The sequence below is a fragment of the Cervus elaphus genome, chromosome X (genome assembly GCF_910594005.1).
Source record: "Cervus elaphus chromosome X, mCerEla1.1, whole genome shotgun sequence".
In the NCBI taxonomy this organism is placed as follows: domain Eukaryota; kingdom Metazoa; phylum Chordata; class Mammalia; order Artiodactyla; family Cervidae; genus Cervus; species Cervus elaphus.
Genome location: NC_057848.1, coordinates 34168303 through 34193536, shown reverse-complemented (window position 1 = coordinate 34193536; position 25234 = coordinate 34168303). Strand labels below are relative to the sequence as shown.

Below are 25234 nucleotides of genomic sequence, written 5' to 3'. Positions count from 1 at the left end.
TCCCTTTGCCAAGAATACCCTTCTGTATCTTCACAGATCCAAATCGCATCTGAACTTTAGGATCGAGTTCAAATTCCACATTTTCTATGAAGCATTTTTCTAATTCAACATTCAAAATATGTACCAAGTGCGTATTTTGTACTAGGCCCTTGAAAAGGGCCGCTCCCTTTATCCCTCCCCAGATAAAAGGAAGCTCCTTTCTTTGAATTCTCATAGAAAATGAACATATTTTATGGTGTGTAACATGATTCATATGGCACTGTGCTTCTTTATGTTTATACTTTTCTTCCCTTACTGGACTGAGCTCTAAATTTCCTAGTTTTGATAAGGAGGCACTTGATAGATACATGTTTTAAAAAGTAAATTCCAGTTGTTCTTATCTTCAAACAGTGAGTTCATCAGTTTCTTTCCTGATCTGATGGAATATTTTTAACATTATGTAGATTTAGTTTTAATTCTACAAGTAAAACCAATAGAAGCAAGCTAAAAAAAGGCCAATGTATCTTAGGAGATAAAAGCTGTTTACAATAAAAACCAACACATGGACCATCCTAGGAAGTTGGTGTTCAAAATAACTGACCTCCTTAAAGAGATAACAACTATTTGTCAACATACCTATCTAATAGTGCACAATAATGACAGTAATTAAATCAAGGGAGGTAAGGTATGTGTTGATGATGGAAGGTTGGCATTTCTGTCTTTCCCACTTTGTTATCATCTTCCTTCATGTGCTGTTTTCAATGGAGTCCAGGAAGCTGTCACAGCAAAGCAGCAGCAGGAGGGCAATGAGCAGTGAGAACAGGAGAGCTACCTTCTGCTCTGTTCTGAGAATTCTGAGCAAGGCACCAGTACCAGGGCCTCATGCAAGTCTCATGTGTGGAGAAAATGAGTTTTCATCCTTGTTGCCATCTAAAAGCAGCAGCAGTAGTAGCTTACATTTAGTGAACACATAGTAGGTGCTAGGAAATGTACTAAGTATATTATATGCATTATCATATTCAATAGTCACACATGTTTTAGGAAGCAAGTATTGTTAGTATTCCCAGCTAAGACTGAGGAAAGAGAGGGTCACAGAAATCAAGCCACTTTCCCCAAGTGGCCTCCACTTGTAAGTGGAGGAAAAGACTAACAACTTATGTCCAGAGTCTTTAGTCTTTTAAGTTTTCTCTTTAGTTGTGGTAAAATAGACATAACATAAAATTTACCATTTTTAAGTGTACAGTGCAGGAGAGTTATGTATATTCACATTGCTGTGCATCCATCACTGCTATCCATCCCCCGAATTCTTTTCATCACTGAAACTCTGTACCCATTAAACAACACCCCATTTCTACCTCACCCAGCAACCACTTTCTGTATCTATGATACTGACTACTTTAGGTACCTTATATATAAACAGAATCATGGTATTTTTCTTTCTGTGACTGGATAGTTTCACTTAGCATAATGTCCTAGAGGTTCATCCATGTTGTAGCATATGTAAGAATTTCCTTCCTTTTTAAGGTTGACTAATAATCCACTGTAAGGATATACCACTTTTGTTTATTCATTCATCTGTTGATGGACACTTGGATTGCTTCCACATTCTGGTTACTATGAACATTGCTGCTACAAATATGGGTGTATAAATACCTACTCAAGACTCTGCTTTCAGTTCTTCTGGGTATACATCAAGAAGTGGAACTGCTGGATCATGTGGTAATTCTCTTCTAAATTTTTGAGGAACTGCCATATTATTTGAGAGTCTTTAATTTTCACCAGTAATGATTTACTGCTGTCACACTGACTGCCCAGGGTGACATCAAGCAGGTTAGCATTTATCCTCTATAAAAGGAAGAATTAGCTTGATTATCTATGACTCTGAATAAGCAGTTAGGAAACTTTCGCTAATGTTAATTAAAATATTTCACTCTTAAGGAAGCAAACAGGGCAGGAAATTATTTCTATCAGGTTATCAAAATGAAACTCATACAAAGAGAAGCCTTGTCTAAGATGATTTTCTCTGTATGAGTATTCTTTCAGATACTATAGCACTTTCAAGGCCCTTGAGGTAAGTTCCTTATTTTCCAGTCACTTCTCTGATAAAACTATCTATGGGACTTTTAGTTATCCCCTCCCCACTTCATCTCAGTTTGTTGGAACAGGTGACACCAAAAGATGTAGTGGTATGGCCTTAGACAAGTTATTTCACCTCTCTGAATCTCATCTGTAAAATGGAGACAGTGATAAGACTTACTTAATTGGGTCATATGCTGAGTGAGAAAAGTCAATCCCCAAAGGTCATATACTATATTATTTCATTTATGTGAAATGTCCAAAATGATAAATCCATAAAATCAGATTAGTGATGCCCTAGGGCTAGGGTGGGGTGGATGGGGTTAACTCTAGGCAGACTTGGGAGACTTTATTGGGGTGATGAAAATGTTCTAAAATTGGATTATGGTGATGGTGGTACAGGTATATACATTTACTAAAACTCATCATCAAACTGTACACTGTAAAAAGGGTGAATTTTATCATTCTAAATTATACCTCTTAAACTATTTTTTTAAAAGACTCTATGTGTATCTAAAAACTGGGCCTGCACAATTATATTCTGTTGGACCACCAGAAATACCAAACATACAAGATCATTTTCAATTTTTCACTTACCGAAGGATGGGCTGCTATGTATCCGTGTGCACTTTTATCTGAAAAGTGAAGATAAAGATATTAGCTTTGTTTTATAAAGACTGCCTCATTGAAAGACTATGCTCTAAAAAACCGCATGTGTTTGACCAGAAGGAAAATTTTCAATTCAGTATTAAATAGATATCATGACAAATGATGTTTTTCTTAAAATAGTTCATACCCTTGCATCATCACCATATTCTCGCCATCCCATTTTATAGGTTTTAATGAAGGCCTCCAGTGAATTGCACCTATACTGAGCAATGCTGAGATTACCTACTGCTGACTGGTATGACTCTACTCATCTATATTCAGAATTTTTCCTCAGCTTCCTCCTTCCCTCTCGCCCTCCTTCCTTCTTTTCCCTTCCTTCCTTCCTTCCACCCTGCCTTCTTTTCCCCTTCTGTTCCTTCCCTCCCCTTCCTACACTATTAGTCACAACATGAGAGCATCAAGAAAACACATGGTGAGTTTCAGAATACAGCAATAACTCAGATACTGTTGAGTTCTAAGCTAGATTTCAGGATCTCATCTTTGTAAGCTGAGAAAATTCGACACATAAAAATAAAATGGTTAAAAAGCAGTGGCAACATGGAATAAAGAACAAATTCTGCAAAGCTGCCCTATGTATTAAAACCAATGCCAAAGGGAGGGGCTCTTTATAGCTGGAGCTGTAATGACAGTCTTCTCTTCTTCCTTTAGATGTAAAATAATAAATTGCTTTAGAGATTCAACCCAGATTATCCTTTTCAAAATGCAAAATTATTCTTTGGTATATTTTCCAGTTGTTTATAGTGCAAATTTGGACATCAGCATGTCAAAGGCCAGGTCACATGCTAGCAAATGAAGTTGAGATAAGGCAGGAGGAACACAGTCATTTTGATCTCTTATAAACACCAAGACATATGTCTTTTTTGTAAGTCTGATTTTGAGGTCTGATCAAAATAATCCAGCAACCATAAAATTTGCGCTGTGCCATCATGGTGCAATTCAATGATCAAAGGGATAAAATAATAAATTTCAAGAGACCAGGGTTTGATCCAGACACCTCTTATTTCATGAACACATCACAAGGCCTGATCCTAAGTGACTTGACTTTCTTCACGCCAGTGAAGAGACAAAACAACAATTGTGATTGCTGATTCAAACTGACAACTACTACTTCACTGGACAATTTCTTTGTTTGAGCTCTAAAATCACCCAAGTACCATAAATCTTCTAACATCAACTTCAACTTCCAACTTATCCTCTGGCTGACTTATGTTGAAGTCATTTGGAAAAGGAGCTTGATCTGTCTTCAAATGCCCTCCAGGCATTCTGTTCTAATCCTGAAGTTCTGAGACTGAAATGACTTGTTTTTTGTTTGTTTGTTTTGGATGTGCTGCACAGTTTGCAGAATCTTAATTCTCCAACCAGGGATCGAACCCAGGCCCGTGTCAATGAAAGCACGGAGTCCTAACCTCTGGACCACCAGGGAATTCCTTCTCCTTTACTTTTTGATATCTTAGATTTATTCTTACCTCCCGATGTAAAGCTCATGTATTTCTGGTTGTTGACTGTTTCTTTGGAATCATAGAATTTGAGAACATCTAGAACAGCTTGGGGGTTCTTCTTCTGTTCCAGCTTTGTTATGTTGGAGGTTTGGAGTAATCGTGCCCATTGTTCAGGGATTCCCTGTGGACAACCAAAGGGAAAGAATGGCAGCTCAGAACATTCGGCAGCTGCATTTTCATGTTCCAGTAAAGTTCTTCACCAAGAAGCCCATGCTACCTGTAGGATTACACTTGGGAAACTGAAGTTACACTCTAGATTTAAAGTTAGTAACTTAATAATGCAATCATTCTCTTCTCTAATTAAAACACATAGGTAAAACTAGGATCCAACTTAAAAAGGGTGGGTGGGAGTATGACTGTGATAGAAAAAAAAAAGCGCATGAAAATCACCTCCATATTAACTCTGCTCATCCATGAAATGATGTTTACGGCTTAGCTTATTTTTTTCTGGTGACTCAGGGCAGACATAGCAAGACTTCTCTAAATTTGTGCACAGCACAGTATAGTTCAGATCAATAGGTTTTATACGGCTAGAATAACATAAGCTGTTTCTGAGCATGTTGTAATTAGAATATCTCTTAGAATAAAAGGAAAGCCTCACCCTTGGTCAGTTTATATTTTGCGATTATCAAATGCAATTTTTTGGGGGGTCTAGAACTTTAATATAAAGAGGGATTGAGAGGAGACAAAAACAGAATCATGGCAGAGCAATAACCACAGGAGTGCTAAATAGTAAAGGCTGCTTTGGGTATTTTCCCTGCAGCTTTCTCCTCTCCCCCCTCTATCCCCTCCTCCCCACTTCGTTCATTGGCCACATAGAACCTGGGACTGTGGCAACCAAGCCAAAGCCTTGTGAAAATTTGCAATCATCCAAAGTATTTAGAGCAGAGAGGAGGGAGTGTTTGGTACTCTAACCAAGGAGAATTGCAAAGATTACACTGGGAGGTGAGCTTTGCATCCTTTCCTACATGTTCAGCCTATGGATGCCCCCATTTCATAATTATCCAACCTCCAAGAGCAACTTGGAGCGAGAAACAGACACACTATTCCTGAAGTGCATCTAGACACAATTTACGTGGCTTTGTCCTATGAAGTCTCGGCAAAACAATGTGTGACGTGGGCCTCCAGAGTTTGGAATGACAACAAAAAAGTGAGATAAGCCAAGCAACAACTCTACTGCACACACATGAACCTGCTGCTGCAGTGCTATGACATCTCAAAGAAGCACTTTGATGCAAGCTTCTTTTGGGCCTGTGACGCACCTCTGGGAGCTTCCCTGGGCACATCTGTGAGCCATAGAGATCTGGCTGTAATGGACGTAAATAAAGAAAGAAAAGAAAGTTAAAACAGAATGTGGGACAACTTAGAAGGTGGGAGGAGATGAAACCAATGGGTCTGAATGGGGAGGGGGTAATAATCCCTTCTAAAGTGGGGCGGTTGTGAGAATAGGGAGGTATTAACTAAATAAGGGCCAGGACAGGCTACAGGACAACAGATTTCAGAAAACAGAGAAAACGACAATGTTCCAAAGTTTGGATGCAACAACTCCACTTTTGGTCAGATGCTTCCTCCATAAATAGGCAATCGTAAGAGTTACCATTACATAGCTAGAGAAATTATTAAAAGGCAGAAACATGAATTTGGAGGAAAGAAGGATGGCATCATGAAAAACTTCAACAATAATTTGTAAGTCGTCTTTTACAACTGGGTGATCACAGGTAGCCAGTGGCCATGTGATGAACTTACAAATTTCAGTTCCCAATTCTGGTGAACCATTTTCAATTTCACATGGGAAGTGTCTGTATGGCTAAAATTCAAAGAAGAGTTATATTGTGATGCTGAATTTAACCTTGACCTCATTAAAGTGATTCTTCTGTATTTTGGAGCTAAAGTCATGGCTGGCTTAGAAAAAACTAGATTAAGGATTTCCCACACAGCCAGACTCTATGTTTGAATTTCTTAGTCATTTAGACCAGGGAAGGGAAATCATTTCATTTCATACCATATTATGAACAATCTCCATTTTAATGTTGCTGTTCCAAAGTCCCATTTCCCACATAATAAGATCAGATATAAGGTAACAGCTTTGTCTAAATAAAGATATTATTTACAACACTACAGAAACATGCTTTGACCCAACTGGTTTGATTTGGGATACAGGTCTTTGATTCCTGGCATTTGGGGTTACTCCAAGCACAGTGAAAAGGATACTTTCACATGCATTCATCACGCAATTTGAAGCTAAAGCTTTAAGCCAAAAATTTGAACTCAGGAGCCCATGCATGATCCCAGTTCTGATTCTAAGTGCAATTAATAGCATTTGGTTAATACTGTAATGGCCAAAGGAGTTATTAAATGTTACAAAACCAGGTATGCATTGCACATAACCACTAGAGCGGACATCACTGGCATGATCATTACCATAATCATTAGAATATTTGCAGTTACTATACATTCTCATGGCACTTCTAAGCTTTTGTGATAATAGTCTTATGATCACTAGACAGCAGGAATAACTGCTGTCAACTGCAAAAGATCTTCCAGACAACTATACTTACCATGTGACTATGCTGCTGACATAACGTCTTTTTTCCTTTTTTAAGTTGAGATAAACCAGTTCATCAATGAGACCTAACACTTAAATTTGAATGTATGCCACAAAGGGATGTAAACAGAAAGCCATCTCATTACTCCAAATTGAGGTACAAACCCCAGAAGTCAGATAGCTCATGAAGACCTAGACGTGTGAGCATCAGAAGCAGGAGCAGTCAAGGCCTGACCATGTAGGTAAGAACAACTAGATGTATATCAAGCTGGGGATTGTCCAGTGTAGCCCAGGAGAATGGCAGCATGATACAACAGGCCAAGCATTTATCTTATCAGAAGAATTATTATTTATATCACTCATACCATTTTTCCCTCTGATTGACTTGAAGCGACCGTCACAGGTCTAGAGGTCTGGAAGGGGGAGTTCTGAAGTATTTGGGACAAAAATGGCAAGATAAAGGGTAAGGACTTGTAATAGTTTCATACCCCAAATCTCACCTCCCAACCTAATTTTAACCTCAGGGTCCAAGCATATGACCAAGTGTACAAGGTTTTACGGGCCGATTAGTCAAAGGATAAGCACCAAGCAGTACACCAAATCAGTGTCCAAATATTCTAAGTAACAGGCTCTTGTGACACAACTGGACTAGATAGTTCAACCAATTGCTCAAAATTCAACCTCAACAATTGCAGTGGGCAAATTTAGTAATATGTCCCTCCCCCTCCACATGCACACGCACATACACATAATTAGTGGTACGGGGGCAATTAAGACTCAATTCTAAATCCTACCAATAAAATGACTTTTAAAAGCTTATTATCGTTTGGTATTGTTAAAGCCAGTAAACATAAATCACAGGTTAAGATGGCAAAAAAAAAGAATTTGGTATTTTAAAAAAATAATGTGGGGTCAGATAGTTATAAAAGATTATCATGATGACAATAAAGTACATCAGATTTCCAAATTTAGCCTGTGTCTTATCCATATTCAGTGGATTTCTAACAACTGCATCAAACACTTTATTTCAATATTAGATTTTTGAGAAGAGGGGAAAAGTTCTTGTTCGGTTTAGTTTAGTTGCATTTAACTGTTTTTCATGACTGGAAAGACTGCCCATCACATATTGCTCCCCCACACCGCTCCGATTGGTTCTTTGGGTTCTAATTGATAGCAAAGTGAAAATGACTGATCTACAGTCAGCAAAATGCTGGTGATTCACTTTCTTTCACTTCCATTCAAAACCCATAAAGAACAAATGAAAGAAAAGATAGAAAAATTGTATCATAAGATGTCAGACAAGTAGGAAAAAGTGGAAAAAATTTAAAAATTGGAAAGGAACCAGACTATATCACATGAGAATAGTGGAGGGGAAAATTTTCACATCCACAAACAAAAAGGAAGAATAAAAGAAAAGAGAAATATGAAATAAGACAATAAAACAGAAGAAAAGCACATAGAAAACAAAAAGGTCAAAACTGGGAAAGAGAGCTCTTAAATAAGTGAAGTGTTTTAAGAGAAAACTTATAATGATTAAGTGCTTTTACTGTTTCAAACGTCAGAAAAAAGGAGTCATCTTTTTATGATGTTTTAAAATTTAAACTTGTTCAGATTATTCAAAATACCAATATATGAAGATTTGTTGGTTTTGGTGGAGGTGATGATGGTGGTAGCAGTGACAATGGGGTTACATTTTCTAAGTGTAGCTAACAGAATATTCTCAAATACGGCAAAGAACAGAGACTGGGCTCAAATTCAAAGCCATTTAAATAATGTCTCTGATTTCAATGATGAAATTGGTTAAACCATTATCTCAACTTTATTTAATGTCAGTACTTCTTAATGTTCTCTTCTACTTGCTACTGAGAACATACAATAAGTTTATATCACTTTACAAGACTAAGATGTTTAATCAATTACCATTTCATTCTCACACAGCTTACTTCCGGAATTAAGAAAAAAGATAACTTGTCTGTTAATTCAGAAACATGGTTTGATTCTCTAAATCAAATTAATTTCTTCCTTCTTTTCAAAAATTTAATCTTATGACAAAGTCTACTCACTAACCATCGTGTTATGAAATAGGAAATTTACTTATTTAATATCTAAATACCTCTCTGGTTTAAGAAGCCAATAATCAATGGAGATGGTTCTATCAAAGATTTTTTTTCCAGAATGCATTCAAAATTACTCATTATCTCAGAATGCACATTTTGACTGAGGTCCTTACTAGTATGAAAAAGTAGTTGATCTTCCTGAGGACATATTTCTACCTATATCTTTTCCTTCATCCATCTAAAAGAAAAATGCCAGATCTTTAAAAAAAAAAGGCATAAAATATCATAGATCTGAGATTATGTGCCATTTGGGCACTACCAATATCCAAAGAAAGAGTGGATCTATAGCTGTAGCCTTTCTGGAAAATTCTTGTTGGTATTTACTGTGGATTGTGTATATATATTTGTATAGTATATATACAAATATTATATATATATACAAATATAGAGTAAGTATATAACCACTAAAGCACACAATACACCCATCAATATTTCTTCCTGAAACATGAGGTTTGTTGTTTTGAATGTCTATAAAATATACCTGTATATAAGCCTATGTTCTTGAAATCAAAGGGAAAAAAAGGTAGATTTTACAGAGATTTTTGGTTAGTGTGGTTAATTTATCTAGGTAATCCAGGTTCCAATGTAAAGCCTGAATTATTCAGATAGACTGTCTTCATTGGCCAAGTTGAGTCAATGGTTCTCTGATTCACTTCACGTGATAAAGAACAATCTCAAGTTGAGTCTGTCTAGACTATGCTTCCTGTGCCATGGCAAATTAGCATTTTCAATCAAGTTGAAGGCTAACCACAATTAAACATTTTTGTCACGATGAACAAAATAATTTTGCCAATCCTAAAGCCACTCTCTAGTTCCACCTGTGAAAGTCTAGGCAAAGTCCATCTTCCTTGAAATCACCAAAGACATCAAGTCTGATAATTTGGGACGTGGCAATTCTTCTTTGAAACTGATTTTCACAAAGGAATTTTTTCATGCCTTACAAAACAAAATAAGAAGCTTACTTACAGTGAATTCCCCGGTGACTGCATCAAACCCCACATGAATCGTATGTTCAAAGTCTGAAGGAAGAGAGATCTCTGGGCGCTCTTTCTCTTTCTTCTTATTGGCTAAAGGCAAAATGTTAACAGGTATTTATTTGGGATAAAGTTTTGGCATCCATAAGTTGTACAGTTAGGTTCATCAAAATAATTACAAAGCTGAATGACAATTGAGACCAATGCAATTATAACAATATTTAACTCCAGAATTTATAATTTTATTTAAATAAGTTGCTGAGAGTTGGACAAAATGTCAGGTCCAAATAATTTACAAATTCCCAAATCCAATTCAAACAAAACTTGTAGTCAAACTGATTTATATCTTTTACCAGTCTAATGATATAATCAACAGGTATCTAGGTAGATTGTATTTAACTGGCTTTGCTGAATCAAATATCACCTACTAAAGAAGAAATTCATTAGACTCAAGTAAAATTAAGCTTTACTATTAGAAAGAACGAATAGAAAAGTGCTCAAACTAAAGTTTTTTATCCATAAGTGTTTCTATGTTAAACCATAGCTAAATATCAAGTAACTAGAACTTTTAAAATTTACATGTTTACATTACAAAGCATATCTTAACAGACACTTAGTCTTCTTTCAGTGAGAATATTCTTGCAAATCAATAATGTTGCAAGTCTCTCTTTATTATTAAAAATGTTTTAAATCATATCATACCCAGAACATTGCTAGTAAAAAAACAAAAATAAGAACAAATTGCTGCTTTTTACTGAATTAATTTCAGGTTGTTCCTAGAAACAAAATTTCATGCAAAGATGGGCACAATAAAGGACAGAAATGATATGGACCTAACAGAAGCAGAAGATATTAAGAAGAGGTGGCAAAAATACATAGAAGAACTATACAAAAAAGACCTTCATGATCCAGATAAACACGATGGTGTGATAAGTAACCTAGAGCCAGACATCCTGGAATGAGAAGTCAGGTGGGCCTTAGGAAGCATCACTATGAACAAAGCTAGTGGAAGTAATGGAATTCCAGTTGAACAATTTCAAATCCTAAAAGATGATGCTGTGAAAGTGCTGCACTCAATATACTAGCAAATTTGGAAAACTCAGCAGTGGCCACAGGACTGAAAAAGATCAGTTTTCATTCCAATCCCAAAGAAAGGCAATGCCAAAGAATGTTCAAACTACCACACAATTGCACTCATCTCACACACTAGCAAAGTAATGCTCAAATTCTCCAAGCCAGGCTTCAACAGTACACAAACCATGAACTTCCAGATGTTCAAGCTGGATTTAGAAAAGGCAGAGGAACCAGAGATCAAAGTGCCAACATCCGTTGAATCATTGAAAAAGCGAGAGTTCCAGAAAAACATGTACTTCTGCTTTATTGACTGTGCCAAAGCCTTTGACTATGTGGATCACAACAAACTGTGGAACATTCTTCAAGAGATGGGAATACCAGACCACCTGACCTGCCTCTTGAGAAACCTATATTCAGGTCAGGAAGCAACAGTTAGAACTGGACATGGAACAACAGACTGGTTCCAAATCAGGAAAGGAGTACGTCAAGGCTATATATTGTCACCCTGCTTATTTAACTTATATGCAGAGTACATCATGAGAAATGCTGGACTGGATGAAGCACAAGCTGGAATCAAGACTGCCAGGAGAAATATCAATAACCTCAGATATGCAGATGACACCACCCTTATGGCAGAAAGTGAAGAACTAAAGAGCCTCTTGATGAAAGTGAAAGAGGAGAGTGAAAAATTTGGCCTAAAACTCAACATTCGGAAAACTAAGATCATGGCATCTGGTCCATCAGTTCAGTTCAGTTGCTCAGCTGTGTCTGACTCTGTGACCCCATGAACCACAGCATGCCAGGCCTCCCTGTCCATCACCAACTCCCGGAGTTCACCCAAACCCATGTCCATTGAATCAATGATGCCATCCCACCATCTCATCCTCTGTTGTCCCCTTCTCCTCCTGCCCTCAATCTTTCCCACCATCAGGGTCTTTTCAAATGAGTCAGCTCTTTGCATCAGGTGGCCAAAGTACTGGAGTTTCACCTTCAGCATTAGTCTTTCCAATAAACACCCAGGACTGATCTCCTTTAGGATGGACTGATTGGCTCTCCTTGCAGTCCAAGGGACTCTCAGTATGTCTTCTCCAACACCACAGTTCAAAAGCATCAATTCTTCAGTGCTCAGCTTTTTTTACAGTCCAACTCTCACATCCATACATGACCACTGGAAAAACCATAGCTTTGACTAGACGGACCTTTGTTGGCAAAGTAATGTCTCTGCTTTTTAATATGCTGTCTAGGTTGGTCATAACTTTCCTTCCAAGGAGTAAGCGCCTGGTCCCATCACTTCATGGCAAATAAATGGGGAAACAATGGAAAACAGTGACAGACTTTATTTTGGGGGGCTCCAAAATCACTGCAGATGGTGACTGCTGCCATAAAATTAAAAGACGTTATAACCAACCTAGACAGCATATTAAAAAGCAGAGACATTACTTTGCCAACAAAGGTCCGTCTCGTCAAGGCTAGGGTTTATCCAGTGGTCATGTATGGATGTGAAAGTTGGACTATAAAGGAAGCTGAGCGCTGAAGAATTGATGCTTTTGAACTGTGATGTTGGAGAAGACTCTTGAGAGTCCCCTGGACGGCAAGGAGATCCAACCTGTCTATCCTAAAGGAGATCAGTCCTGAACATTCACTGGAAGGACTGATGCTGAAGTTGAACCACTCATACTTTGGCCACCTGATGGGAAGAACTGACTCATTTATAAAGACCCTGATGCTGGGAAAGACTGAAGGTGGGAGGAGAAGGGGACAGCAGAGGATGAGATGGTTGGACGGCATCACCGACTGAATGGACATGAGTTTGAGTAAACTCTGGGAGTTGGTGATGGACAGGGAGGCCTGGTATGCTGCAGTCCATGGGGTGGCAAAGAGTCAGACACAACTGAGAGACTGAACTGAACTAGAAACCTCAAACCAATTCCAAGAGTTTGTAGCTATTTTCCCATGTCCTTATAAATTTTGTCATGGTAGTCATTCAAAATCATTGTCCTCAAGTAACAGATTTTTCATAGTGACACAATTATGAATAAATACTTCAGTAGTTAATAAGTCAAAAAACTTTAAAGGAATAATCACTGAAGAAATAAATTTGGGAACTGTAATGAAATTAGTCTATCTCATAAACAATCCCAGGAGGAAATTATTGTGGAAACACTGTAAGATGGCATTTATATATCAGCAAATTCGAGTATGTATCTCTGCTATGGCTGCATTTCACAGTAAAAAAAAAATAATACCCTCCTAATACTGGGTAAGTCAGCATGAACCAGTTTTGCCCAATTGAAACCAATCAACTTTAGAGTTGCCAGGGTGGTAAATTTAGAACATTCTGGTTCAAATAGATGTTTCCTTGCTCTGAATTTTAGACAACATTCAATTAACCATAATGGATTACTGGTTCCGTGGGTTATCCAGGATAAATTTTAAACTCAAAACATTTCATATCCAATGGTCACTCTCACGGCTTCTTTTCTCTTTCGACTCTCTCACTGCTCCCTTTCGCCAGCCAGAGGACAGAGATATGGCACACAAATATGGAAATTCAAGAAGTAAGAGGATTAAGATACAAGATTAGGAAAGAAAGGTTGAGGTGGTCGGTGGGGGGGGGGGGAGTGGGTAAGGGGGACAAGGGTCACTCAAAGTCTTTGCCTGGCCATAGAACACATTTAGGACTCATTTTGAAAAGTATATATGTGCCATCTAAATTCAACTGGGTATAGATTCCACATTTACAGTGAATCTATTTTATTGACTATCATTTTAACTGAACAATGAAGATTAGCATTTTCTGTAGGTACTTCTACTTCCCTTGCATGTTTATAGACTGTAACTACCACTTATAATTGTTCAACTACCACTTTTACTTGTCCAGAAAGGCAAATAAAACACTCAGCTTTCTGTTCCAGCCAGTCCACTGATCACCACTGATCACCCAGCTACTCCTGTAATCATTTTCTTATTTTCCTCTTTCCTGATCTCCCATCCATGTTGAACTTGGCTAAACACCTCTCTTTCTGTTTCCTTGACAGTGTGGTCTGATCCCCCTCCTCCCTAAGTAATCATTCTTTATTTGATGGGCATTTCTTATTCTGCCTTTCCTTTCCTAGCACAGTCTTTGGCATTCATTTCTCTTGGATGGCATTCACTCCCAGATACTAACTCATGTTGGGTAGTTTCCTAATCTGTGGTTGGCAGGGGTAGATACAGATTTTGTGGGTACAAAGACTTTATGTGATTTGAGAGGAATATTCCCTTTAAGTAAAAACAATACAAAAATTGCTAGGACTCCTTCAAGAGCCTTGGAAGAATCCCAAGTGAGAAACTCTGAAGAAGCAGCTGAACTCACTTCACAGTAAATCTACTGGTGATTGGTGACTATTTTGGTGTCAAAGACCACTATGAAAAATCTAAAGAAAGCTGTGGTACTTCTGTCTACAAAATTGGATTATACACACATATACACACTTCTGAATATAACTTCAGAGGCTCAAAATTTCCCTAGGATCCAGGTTAAGACTCCCTAGCTTAGGCTATATCTTTAATCATGATATCAACTTGCATTCAAGATCTCTCTTGCCAGCAAACAGGCTCTCCCTACTTCTCCATTAGCTACGGCAGCACAACTGAAGCATGTTGACTAAGATGTAAATAAGTGTTAGTTGCTCAGTCGTGCCCGACTCTTTGCGACCCCATGGACTGCAGCCCACCAGGCTTCTCTGTCCATGAGATTTTCCAGGCAAGGATACTGGAGTGGGTTTCCATTTCCTTCTCCAGGGAATCTTCCCAACCCAGGGATTGAACCCATGTCTCCTGCACTGCAGGCAGATTCTTGACCAACTGAGCTACAAGGGAAGCTCCACTACTTAAGCTGAATTATGAGAATCAGCTTAATGGTGTATCCCTAAGGTCACCCAATTGCCAGTCCCTTATAAGCCTAATTATGCCATTCTCATCACATAGCACTAATTATAACAGAGGCAGGATGTCCAAACTTGCTCCTCCTTCAGTGTCCATGTTCTCAGTGAAATGATAACCACTCACTGCCCAGATCAGAGGAGGATTAAGGCCTTGGACTCCTCCTCTTTGGGAGACTCTAAGCAATGAAAAAATTATGACTCTCTCTCAAATAAAAACAATCCTACTGCATAAAAAAGGTAAGGAAGCCACAAAAGTTCTGATATTCCTACGGTGATTAACTTGTCTAACTACTGTATATCCCAAACCAAAATGTTTTCACATTTTGGGTGCCCTAATTTGCTGGGTCTTAGACACATGCTTTGGGGAAGGAAATGGCAACCCACTCCAGTGTTCTTGCCTGGAAAATCCCACGGACGGAGGAGCCTGGTGGGCTGCCGTCTATGGGGTTGCACAGAGTCGGACATGACTGAAGTGACTTAGCAGCAGCAGCAGACACATGCTTACTTTGGCTATTGGGTATTTCAATACTGGCCCAACTGCCCAAATCCTAAATTTGGGAGCTTCTTTGACTCCTTCTTTAATTAGATCTTAATCAGTCTAAGTCTTAATGATGTTCTAGCTCATTTTGGATCCATCTTCTTTCTTTCATCTCCACAAATCATCATCATCTTAGTCCAAGGCACCAGCATTTTTCACCAGGTCTTACTATCTCCAATTTTGCCCTCTGTGACTCATTACTCTGTGGCCAGAATAATCTTTTGGAATATACATATCTGACCACATTCCTGCCTTTAAGACCCCCCATTATCCAGATGTTCAAAGCCCATGCACCCTAGCATGTAAGCCAAGGGCCTGCATGATCTGCCCTCAGCTTGCCTCTCCACTGTCTATTCTAGATGTGGCCCCCACTGTTCCATATCCATTTCATACTCCCTCAACTGCCAGCTTCTCTCTTACTGCCAAGCTTTTACATGTGTTAGGCTGAGGCCTGGAAAGTCTGACTTTTTACCACATGCCTCTGCTTTGTGTGGACAACTCCCATTAATCCTTACTCTTGAAGACTCACTCTTGCATTCTCTCTCCTTTGGCAAGACTTTTGCTGTCTTCCCTCTGCAGACAAAGTTAAATGCCCTTCTCTTTCTGCTCCCATAGAGTGACCCAGTGTATACTCAGAGCTTGGCCCTGATTAACACTGCATTTTCATTTCTTCTTTACATACCTATCTCTGTAGCTAAACTTTGAGACACTTGACAGCAGAGACTGTATCATTCTCACATTTCCTAGCATGCGGTTTATGTCTACACATGTAGTCACTAGCATTTAGGGAATATTTACCACATGCAGAGTGTTTCTAGGGTTATCTCATTTAATTTCCACCACAATTTTATAAGGCAGAGCTGCTCAGCTGGTAAAGAATCCACCTGCTAATGCAGCAGACACAAGAGAGGAAGGTTTGATCCCTGTGTTGGGAAGATCCCCTGGAGAAGTAAATGGCAACCCACTCCAGTATTCTTGCCTGGAAAATTCCAGGGACAGAGAAGCCTGGCGGGCTACAGTCCATGGGGTCGCAAAGAGTCAGATATGACTTAGTGAGTGTGCACTCACACACACACACACATTGTTGTATAGATGAAGAAAGTGAGACTCAGGGAAGTTAAACCACATATGCAGGATTCAACAGCTGGCAGAGCCAGGATTTGAATCTAGGTCCCAGCTGTGTCCACAGAACCTATGCTCTTAATAGTTGCACTATTTATTATTCAGGCTTTCCTGGTGGCTCAGAAGGTAAAATAATCTGCCTGCAATGCAGGAAACCCAGGTTCAATCCCTGGGTTGGGAACATCCTCTGGAGAGGGAAATAGCAACCCACTTCAGTATTCTTGCCTGGAGAATCCCCATGGACAGAGGAGCCTGGTGGGCTATAGTCCATGGGGTCGCAAAGAGTCGGAAACGACTGAGCAACTTCTACATTTATTATTCAGTAGCATTAAAAAAAATCAATAGGTTTGAGCCTAATCTTCAGCAAATGTTCAATGACTGGGTCCTAAGTAAGAACTTTTTTCTTTCTTTTTGTTTTAAGGAATACTAAAAATATCTGTATCTCCTCTAGAAAATTCTCAGAGCATTTGTTGTTTATATTAAGATTCAGCCTAACCTGAATCCTGGGCTCATAAGATGCAGTCTGTTCAGCTCTGGATTGATATTTGCAGAGAGCAGAAGCACAAAGAAGAAGCACCATTTTGTAAGACTATCAACCATATTCTATTGGAACCTAGAACAAAGGTCACAAATTGCTGACTGGACCACAAACTACAAATGGTGTTTAGTGCTGGGACCCTCTGCATGTATATGGGTTCTGGCTGTAACTCCAGGGGTCAGCTAGTCTCTCTAGAGTCTCATCTTGACATCTTTCTCCATCCCCCTACATTTTAAAGGAGAAGTCATCTGTCATCTCCTATATTTCCCACTCCAATGTTCTGCATTTCCTCTAGTGACTAGGGCTTACTCCATTAAAATCCCTCTACACCTTCACTCCAACCTCTTCATTAAAGGCACTGTTGACTTCTTGCCTTAGGTTCTCGAACCTCACTATGCATCATTTTTGTGTGGGAAATTTCAAAAAAGTCAGACAGCGAGTGAGAGAGAGAGAGTTGGAGGGGTGATGGAGAGAGATTTCAGAGCCCTACTGCTAGAGATTCAGATTTTCTCTGGGGTTGTCCCCAGAATCGTTGATTTTTAAACACCCTCCAGTATTTCCTTAAGCAGCTGGGGTTGAGAAAAATCATTTTAAACCCTGCTATCCAACGAAGGCATCACTTTCTCAGATAATCCTGATGGACGCTGATCATTCTTCCCCATTCCACGTCTTTAGGCCTAGGGCAATGGAGAAGGGCAGAGTTGCTTCATTTTTATTCCAAATTGTTTGAGATCAGCCATTCTGCACTTGTCTACAAAGCCCCCTCCCTTGAGGTCACTGCCATTTAGTTCTCCTGGCCAAGTCCCCTTTATCACTGACTTTGGCTCCCAGTATTCTTTCCAACACTCAGTGCTACCATCTTGCTGTTAAACATAATATACAGATGGGCACCTCTGTCACATACACCCTCTCCGTTTAACTCCTTGATGCCCCTCAGCTTTAATGAACTTCATCTCCTTTCCACTCCTTTAATCCATTCCCATGGCCACCATTACACGAGTGGTTCTTAACCAGGGCTGCTCATCAGAATAACCTGTAGTGTTTCATAAAAATCTGAATATCTTGGGCCCACTCAGAACCTACCCTATCAGAATTTCTGAAAGGGAGGCCTGGGCAAATGATGTTTTGAAGTGCCATAGATGATGTGCAGAGTGGAGAATCACAGCTATTTCAGGCCTTTTCATTATCCAGAATGACCCTTTCTCTGTAATATTCTCTCAGATAACCCTGTTATCTTATTCTCTGGACCCAGCTTCCATTTTGCTAGCTTTCTCACTCTTTCATGTCATTACTCCTATTTTACTTATTCTTTGATTTCAACAAAACCTCCAATCCCTGGATCCTTCCATTTTTAGCCAACTTCTCAGCTTCCTCCTGGCATAGACTCTACAGTACATCATTTAAACTGCCCTTAAGCCACTGCCCTGGAAACTATGCTCCTTTGACCTCCTCTTTCAGCTCTCCAACAAAACCTTACCCTGATAGAATCTAGCCATGAAACCTCCATTTCCATACCGAGGCTGGTAAAAGTTGTTGGGGGAAAAAAGTCACAACCATGTAGATTGGTGCTTACTATAAAGGTCATGGACCAGAGCTGGGTCATCATTGGTGCTTGCAACACCCTTCTTGGCCCTGGCCAACTTCCTTTCCCATTCCTCTTAGAGAATATTCTAGAATTTCACCACTTCACTCAAACTTCTGCTTCATCTTCCCCTCCTTTACTTTTAGCATAAGAAATTCCTTCTACTTCACTGAAAAAAACAGAGGCCGTGAGTTTGGAAATCTTTTAACTTCACTTTCTGTCCCACTCCTAGCAATGTATCTCCATTAGTAACATCTCCCTTCACATCTTACTGGAACACTGTCCTATCCTTCTTCCTGAGGTTTATGCCCTCACTGGTGCTCCACATCCCTGTCCCTCTCATTTCTCCGGGGGGGGCGGTTTCTCACTCCATTGATTATTTCCTATTTCTTCTTACATCTTCAGTCTCTCCCTCTCTACTGACACTTCCTATCTGGCTTTAAAAATACATGCTGAGATATCTTTTGTCCTTAAAAATTAAAACTCCCTGCTACCACATAGCTTTCTTCAGTTGCTATAATCCTCAACTGCTCCTTCTCTAGCTTCAACTTCTTAAAAAGGCAATCTAGACTTCCTTAACCCTCACTCTTCAAAGCACTGAAATGAATCTGAGGTCCCAAACTGATCTCCTTCGTGAGATGGCAATTTTTCAGTCCTCACAGTCACTGACTTCACAGTCAAAACTGACATGCTGACTATGATCTTCATGAAACTAACGTCTCCCCACCATCTTTCACACAAATCATTCCTAGGGTCTATTTGTACATTTCTGGGTCTTCTGTAGACTCTAACTAGTAGTCTTCGGGAGCTGTCCTAGGTCCTCATCTCTTATCATCAACACATCTTTCCCTTAGGTCACTTCATCTACTTGTGTGGTTTCAATTACTGTCTACTTTCAAGACTCCCCAGGTGGATCTCCTCTGACCCCATGGAGTTAACCGCCTATTGAACACCTTTATTTGGCTGCCTCACAGCCCCTCACTTGAAATATTTTCAAAAGAAAACAAATTCTCTACTGCCTTTCCCCATCTACAGGAAGAAACTACAGTTCCTCTTGTGTTCCCTACCTCACTCTATTTTAGCTTCTCCTGTCACCATCTGATTAGTTGCCTGCATGCTATGCATGCTTAGTCAGTCGTGTCTGACCCTCTGTGACCTCATGGATTATAGCCCACCAGGCTCCTCTCTGTCCATGGCATTCTCCAGGCAAGAATACTGGAGTGGGTTGCTGTGCCCTCCTCCAGGGGATCTTCTTGACCCAAGGATCAAATCTGCATCTCTTGTATCTCCTGCATTGGCAGGCCAATTCTTTACCACTGAACCATCTGGGAAGCCTGATTAGTTGACTAGTTCTATTAATTCTTCCTCCTAAATGTTCTCTCTGCATTGCTCTCTTTTATTCTTACAATACTGACCCTTTGGTTAGGCCTCTGTGATTTCCCACCTGTGTGATTCCCACAGCCAGACTTGTCTTCTTTCATGACGCCCCCATCCCCTGCACCATCCACATTCATTCTTCTCCTGTGGCTACAGTGATATTTTGAAACACAAATCTGATATTATTTCCCCACTTGAGTGTTGGCCCATTGCCTTCAGAATCATATCCAGAGCCCTTAGTATGATATATATAAACCCTCTGGAACCCAATCCCCAATTACTTCCACAGCTCCATTTCCCACCCTTCCCCTTAGCACTCTATGCACTAGTTATGCTGAACCACCTGTAGTTATAGTCATAGAACCTCAACTAATATTATGTCATGCTTACTGCCTTCATAATGCTGCTCCTTATATCTTAAATGCCACCCAACTCTTACATAGCTGGCTCTATTCATTCTTTAAGACTCAACTCAGTTGAGTGGTCCCCTCCTCCAGGAAGCCTTCCCTAACTGCTCCTTCCCTCAGTCTTCAATAGACACCCCTCCTCAGTGCTTACTTCTCTATTGCACTTACCATGCTAAACTCTACCTACTAACTGACTTGTCTGTGTCCCTCACTAGGCCATCAGTTCCTTCAAGGCAGGAACTGGGACTTATTCACCTCTGTACCCCAACGTCTATCTAGCCTGGTGCCTGATTCACTAAATATTTAATGAATAGGCAAATGAAAAAATGAATGGATGAATGAATGACCTTCATTATATGAAATGAGATCCAATATATGGAGACAGGTCATGCCTATTTGCCATTATGTGTTCATGGATGAGGAGACACTTATCCAGTTTCCCCAAGAAGGCTGGAGGGGTGGGAGGGTATGGTTTAGAGTTGTGCTGGGTGGTGATGGCAGTGTTGCTGTTTTCCCCAACACTGGGGATGACTCTGTACTCATTCAGGCACACCTCTTGCCAGGTGCCACTTTGGGGTCAAAAGCATATATTGGTAACTCAGTTGTGCCGGGTTCAAGGTACAGCAAAGCAACCAATTCTCCCCTGGACAAAATCCCAGGGCAGTGCTATGCTTGACTTCAGAAAGCATTTTAGAAAACTGTCACCTGAGTCGTCTTTGTTGTAGGAGTTCCACTTGTCATCTTCCCCTAAAATTCCTGGAAGTTTTTTTGGACCTTCTCATTGATGTCATGGTCACATGCAGAATTATTTTTTAGAACACTATCTAGCTCCTTCAAAGCAGAGCATGAAGGAAAAGAAAAGTAATAACAGAGGACAGACATAGAGAAACACTTTCCTACATAAATTTGGCCTAAAAGCATAGAACAATCATTATTTTTAGAAAAGCAATGGAAAGCATGCAAAATTATGATGTATGGCATAATAAAAAAGTGACATTGAAAGCCATAATAATACAGAAAGATAAAAAAACATAATATTATATAAAACATTTTTAAAATGCAGAAACAATTTTTCCAAAGGGGGAAAACACCCACAGAGGCTGACTAGTTCTAAACAGCAAGCATTTCACAACCTTGCCTCTGAGGAACAACACTTGCTATAGTCCCAGCCCCCTTTCCTTGGAACCAGTCAGTGGGTCAGTTAACCAGTAGACATAGAATTGTGGATCAGTGTGGTGACAGATTGTGTTGGGTGACTCATTGGGAACCTAAGGAATGTTCTAAACATGTGACCTCACTGGGGAAATAAGCTTAGCAAACAAGAAACAGTTTGACAGAAGACAACAAAATTCTGTAAAGCAATTACCCTTCAATTAAAAAAATAAATTATTTTTAAAAAAAGAAACAGAAACCGATACTACCAGACTAAAGAAAATTTGGTGCTAAGTTGGGAAGAACAGAGTATAAAGGCTGTTGTATGTCCAAAGAAAAGAAGATCAGAGAACTCTGTGGTGGAGAGTGAGGGCTTACTGGAAAGGAAGGAGGGTTTGAGAGATGGGTCTTAAAGAAGGGGTAGGCAGGAAAGGTAAGGCATCTCAAGTAGGAAAAACAGGAGAAGCAAATCTTGGACACTGGAATATCTATAGCACACTGACGAGGAACTGAGAAGAAAGAAGAGTAAATGGATCAGATATAGTCTTAGAAATCAGGAAGAAAGAAGAAATTGGACAGTCATAAAGAGTGTGCTTGGAAAGGCTTTTGAGCAGATGGATGTGATGATGAAAAAGGTGTCTACTGGAAGACAAACCAGGTAGCTTTGTGCTACTCGGTACACATGGGATGGTGGGGGCAGGCTTCAGAATGGCTGTTCTTTCACACAGGCTGAGGAAGAAAATGAATGGTGGGGGTGGAATCGGAAGAGCCATCTGCTACTGCATCTATTGCGTTGGAGATCACCTACTAGGCATTTTCTATATAAACTGTGTGTGTGTGTGTCTGATTTCTGCACCTAAATCGAAAATGACCTGAGGACAGAGAACCTTGTCTTACAGGTAGGATTCCCCCACGACACTCAGCACAGAGTGAGATACATAAAAAGCAGACACCAATCTTTTCTGAGTAAAGTATGTAAGTAAACTGCAAAAGATGCTCCAGGTAAGCCTATATTGACACCAGTTCTGTTCTATCTCATTTTTAAACTGAGGTAGCTAATAAACTAGATCCGGGCTCAAAATCAGCATGCAGCTCAGATTTAAGCATTGGCTGGTTGCACACAGGTCTCTATCATGTGATCTTCCATTAAGTTCATTCGAGACAAAGGAGGTCTAATAAAAGATTTCACCAGGAGGCTTGTTGCAGCACTCCTAGGAGGGTCGCTTGTCCTACAACCCCTAGCTCGACACTAGAAGCCCTCTCCTGCTCCCCCTGCCCAGGAGCAATCTGTACTCAGTGTTGTGTGTTCCTGAAGCCAAATAACTTGTGTGGAGAGAGATGTCATTTCTGGCAGGGGTAGTGGAGGTGGCTGGGTTAGAGATGCATCATATTAAAATGCTTGTTTTTCACCTCAGTATTTCTGAGCTTTGCTCTAGGAATGCCATGTTGGAAGGATAGAGAAATACTTTCAAAGGGCCACCCATCTCCTACAGGTGACAACCTTTACTTTTCCTAAGAGACGATCCTTAGTGACTTGGTCACTCCTTAGCTGGATGAGAGATGCTTTCAGTGGTTCGATCATTTTCTCTATTTCACTAAGAGGCTGCCAGTCAATGACTCACAAAATCATGTACAAAATGTTACCCTCGTGGTCTTTTAAGAATTAGAATGCCTTAGTGTCTGCTTAACTACCAGGAAAGTAAATTAAGTACTGCAGTTGGTGCTTTAATTTTAAAAAATGCCATTTTGCTCCATCACCTGCTTTGTGGGTCACTGAGCACCCTGAGCCATAAACCTCCCTCTCCCCCAAGGGAAACCTTTTGCAGCCTTATTCTTGGATAAGACTAAGTATCCCAGAACAATTCTTTCTAAAGCAACAGAGCAGCCTTGCAGGTGGTATGGAAGAGGCGAGTGCTCAAATAACAATGTTGTGATAGTTTCAACATTGTTAATCAGCTATACTCCAATATAAAATAAAAAGTTAAAAAAAAAGGAAGTGAGTGCTCACTGTGAGGACAATAGTTCCAGAGGGACTGATTTATGCAAAGACGGTTCTAGTTTTTGGCAGTTCTGCTCTACAAACAAACATCCTGTTGGAGAACATATTATGAGAGGGGACCCACAGGAATGTCTCACCTCTTGGATTCATGAAATGCACATTTTCCCTTACACAGGAGAGAGACTAGTTATCTAGTTTTCCTTTTTTTTTTTGGTAGAAAAAATGACATTTTGTGGGCCTTCAAATTTATTTTTCCCATTGGAAATACCTGAAAGTACTTTGTGGTAACTACAATGGAAAATTAGGCATAAAAATAGATTTAATTCTTGGCTCTAAGTATTTAAAGCAATTGGTAGTGCAAGGTGGGTAAAAGATTTAAAAAGAGGTTCTACATAACAGATATATTTCTGGCTTAAACCTAGCATCCTGGGCAAAATACATACTGATTGAGCAGAAAAGGAAACTAATGTTTAGTAAGTGAGGGAAAGGGTCCAAACCCTTAAACACTGGATTATGAATGAATCTAAAGGGAGGGATGACAGATGACTCTATATAGGTCTTTAATATTTTAATTGTAAAGGATCAGATATTTTTGTAATAGAGAGTTAAAGGATGGAAAAATATAATACAGGAATCAAGGAAAATAATTAACAATGTTCTTTTTTTAAACAAAGGCTGTTACCTTCTGCTAGCAAGTTATGCCCTTAGGAGGAATAACTTGTAAAAAAGCATGACTACTGTTGTAACTGTTGAGTAAGAAAATAGATTAGATTCTCTTAGGTTTTACCTGCTTCCATAAAAATTCCATTTTTGATATTTCACTGGCCCAAAACCTATTTTCAAAACACATTAGGTGACTCTCTTTTTATGACAAGCAGTATTATAGTCAATCACTGAACCAGGAGTCGGGGATCTAAATTCTAGGCCAGCCTCACTTTGTAACTAGTAGTGGGGAAGTTTTATGAAAGTCAGTTAACCTCTCTAAACTTCTGCCTTCCTTTGTAAAATGGATAAACCTTGCCTTCATCATAGGAGGTTTGAAGGAGGTGATTGATATGAAAGTTCATCAAATACTGTAATAACCCTACAACTGCCATCCAAAAGACATCATCTCACTAGGAATATACATACATATTAACAGCTTCTGCTGGAGAATTAAGGAATCATGTCACCATCTAAACCCGGCACTTCCCATCTAGTGAATGATGACCTTTCAAACATAACTACCAAGAAAGGAGATTAAACTGGGCTATCGTAAACAGTCACTGCTCTTATGTCTTTTATTATATTAGCAAACCCCAGAAGTATATAGTTGGGAAGGCCCATGGGGGAAGATTCATTCTCCTGTCTTCAGGTAGAATGTGCTAAAGCCAATAGACTCCATCCTCCAATAAAGAACCTAGAAAATTTCACCCTTAGTAATTGATAATACTTAATTGGCATATCTGGAATTTCTTTAAGGCTAGTTGCATTCCCTCTGGTGGAATAGTAAGTCCATTTCCCCCTGTCAGCTCTTCAGTGCCTATGAAAAACAATGTATATTCTCTATAAATCCTGATTCTGCAAGAGTAGCTATAAGCCCAATTCAAAAGTGGCATGTTCCATGAGGATGACAGGGAAAAGGAAATGATGGTCCCATGTGAGCCCTTCTTGTGACCCC

At 39.6% G+C, this 25234-nt stretch overlaps 1 protein-coding gene across 10 annotated transcripts in view; it reads right to left on the bottom strand.

The window, feature by feature from the left end:
* The window catches only part of PAK3 (p21 (RAC1) activated kinase 3), a 127969-nt gene that overhangs the window by 65937 nt on the left and 36798 nt on the right, over positions 1-25234 (bottom strand). For 7 of the 10 annotated variants that reach the window (XM_043895301.1, XM_043895307.1, XM_043895303.1 and 4 more), the window contains 4 exons: positions 9852-9952; positions 5486-5530; positions 4191-4344; positions 2653-2690 (listed from right to left, as the gene is read on the bottom strand). In XM_043895301.1, the coding sequence (XP_043751236.1) occupies positions 2653-2690; positions 4191-4344; positions 5486-5530; positions 9852-9952 (338 nt within the window). Of the gene's footprint in view, positions 1-2652; positions 2691-4190; positions 4345-5485; positions 5531-7133; positions 7197-9851; positions 9953-25234 lie in introns of all 10 variants that reach the window. The other 3 variants (XM_043895308.1, XM_043895309.1, XM_043895310.1) reach the window with 2 other exon arrangements.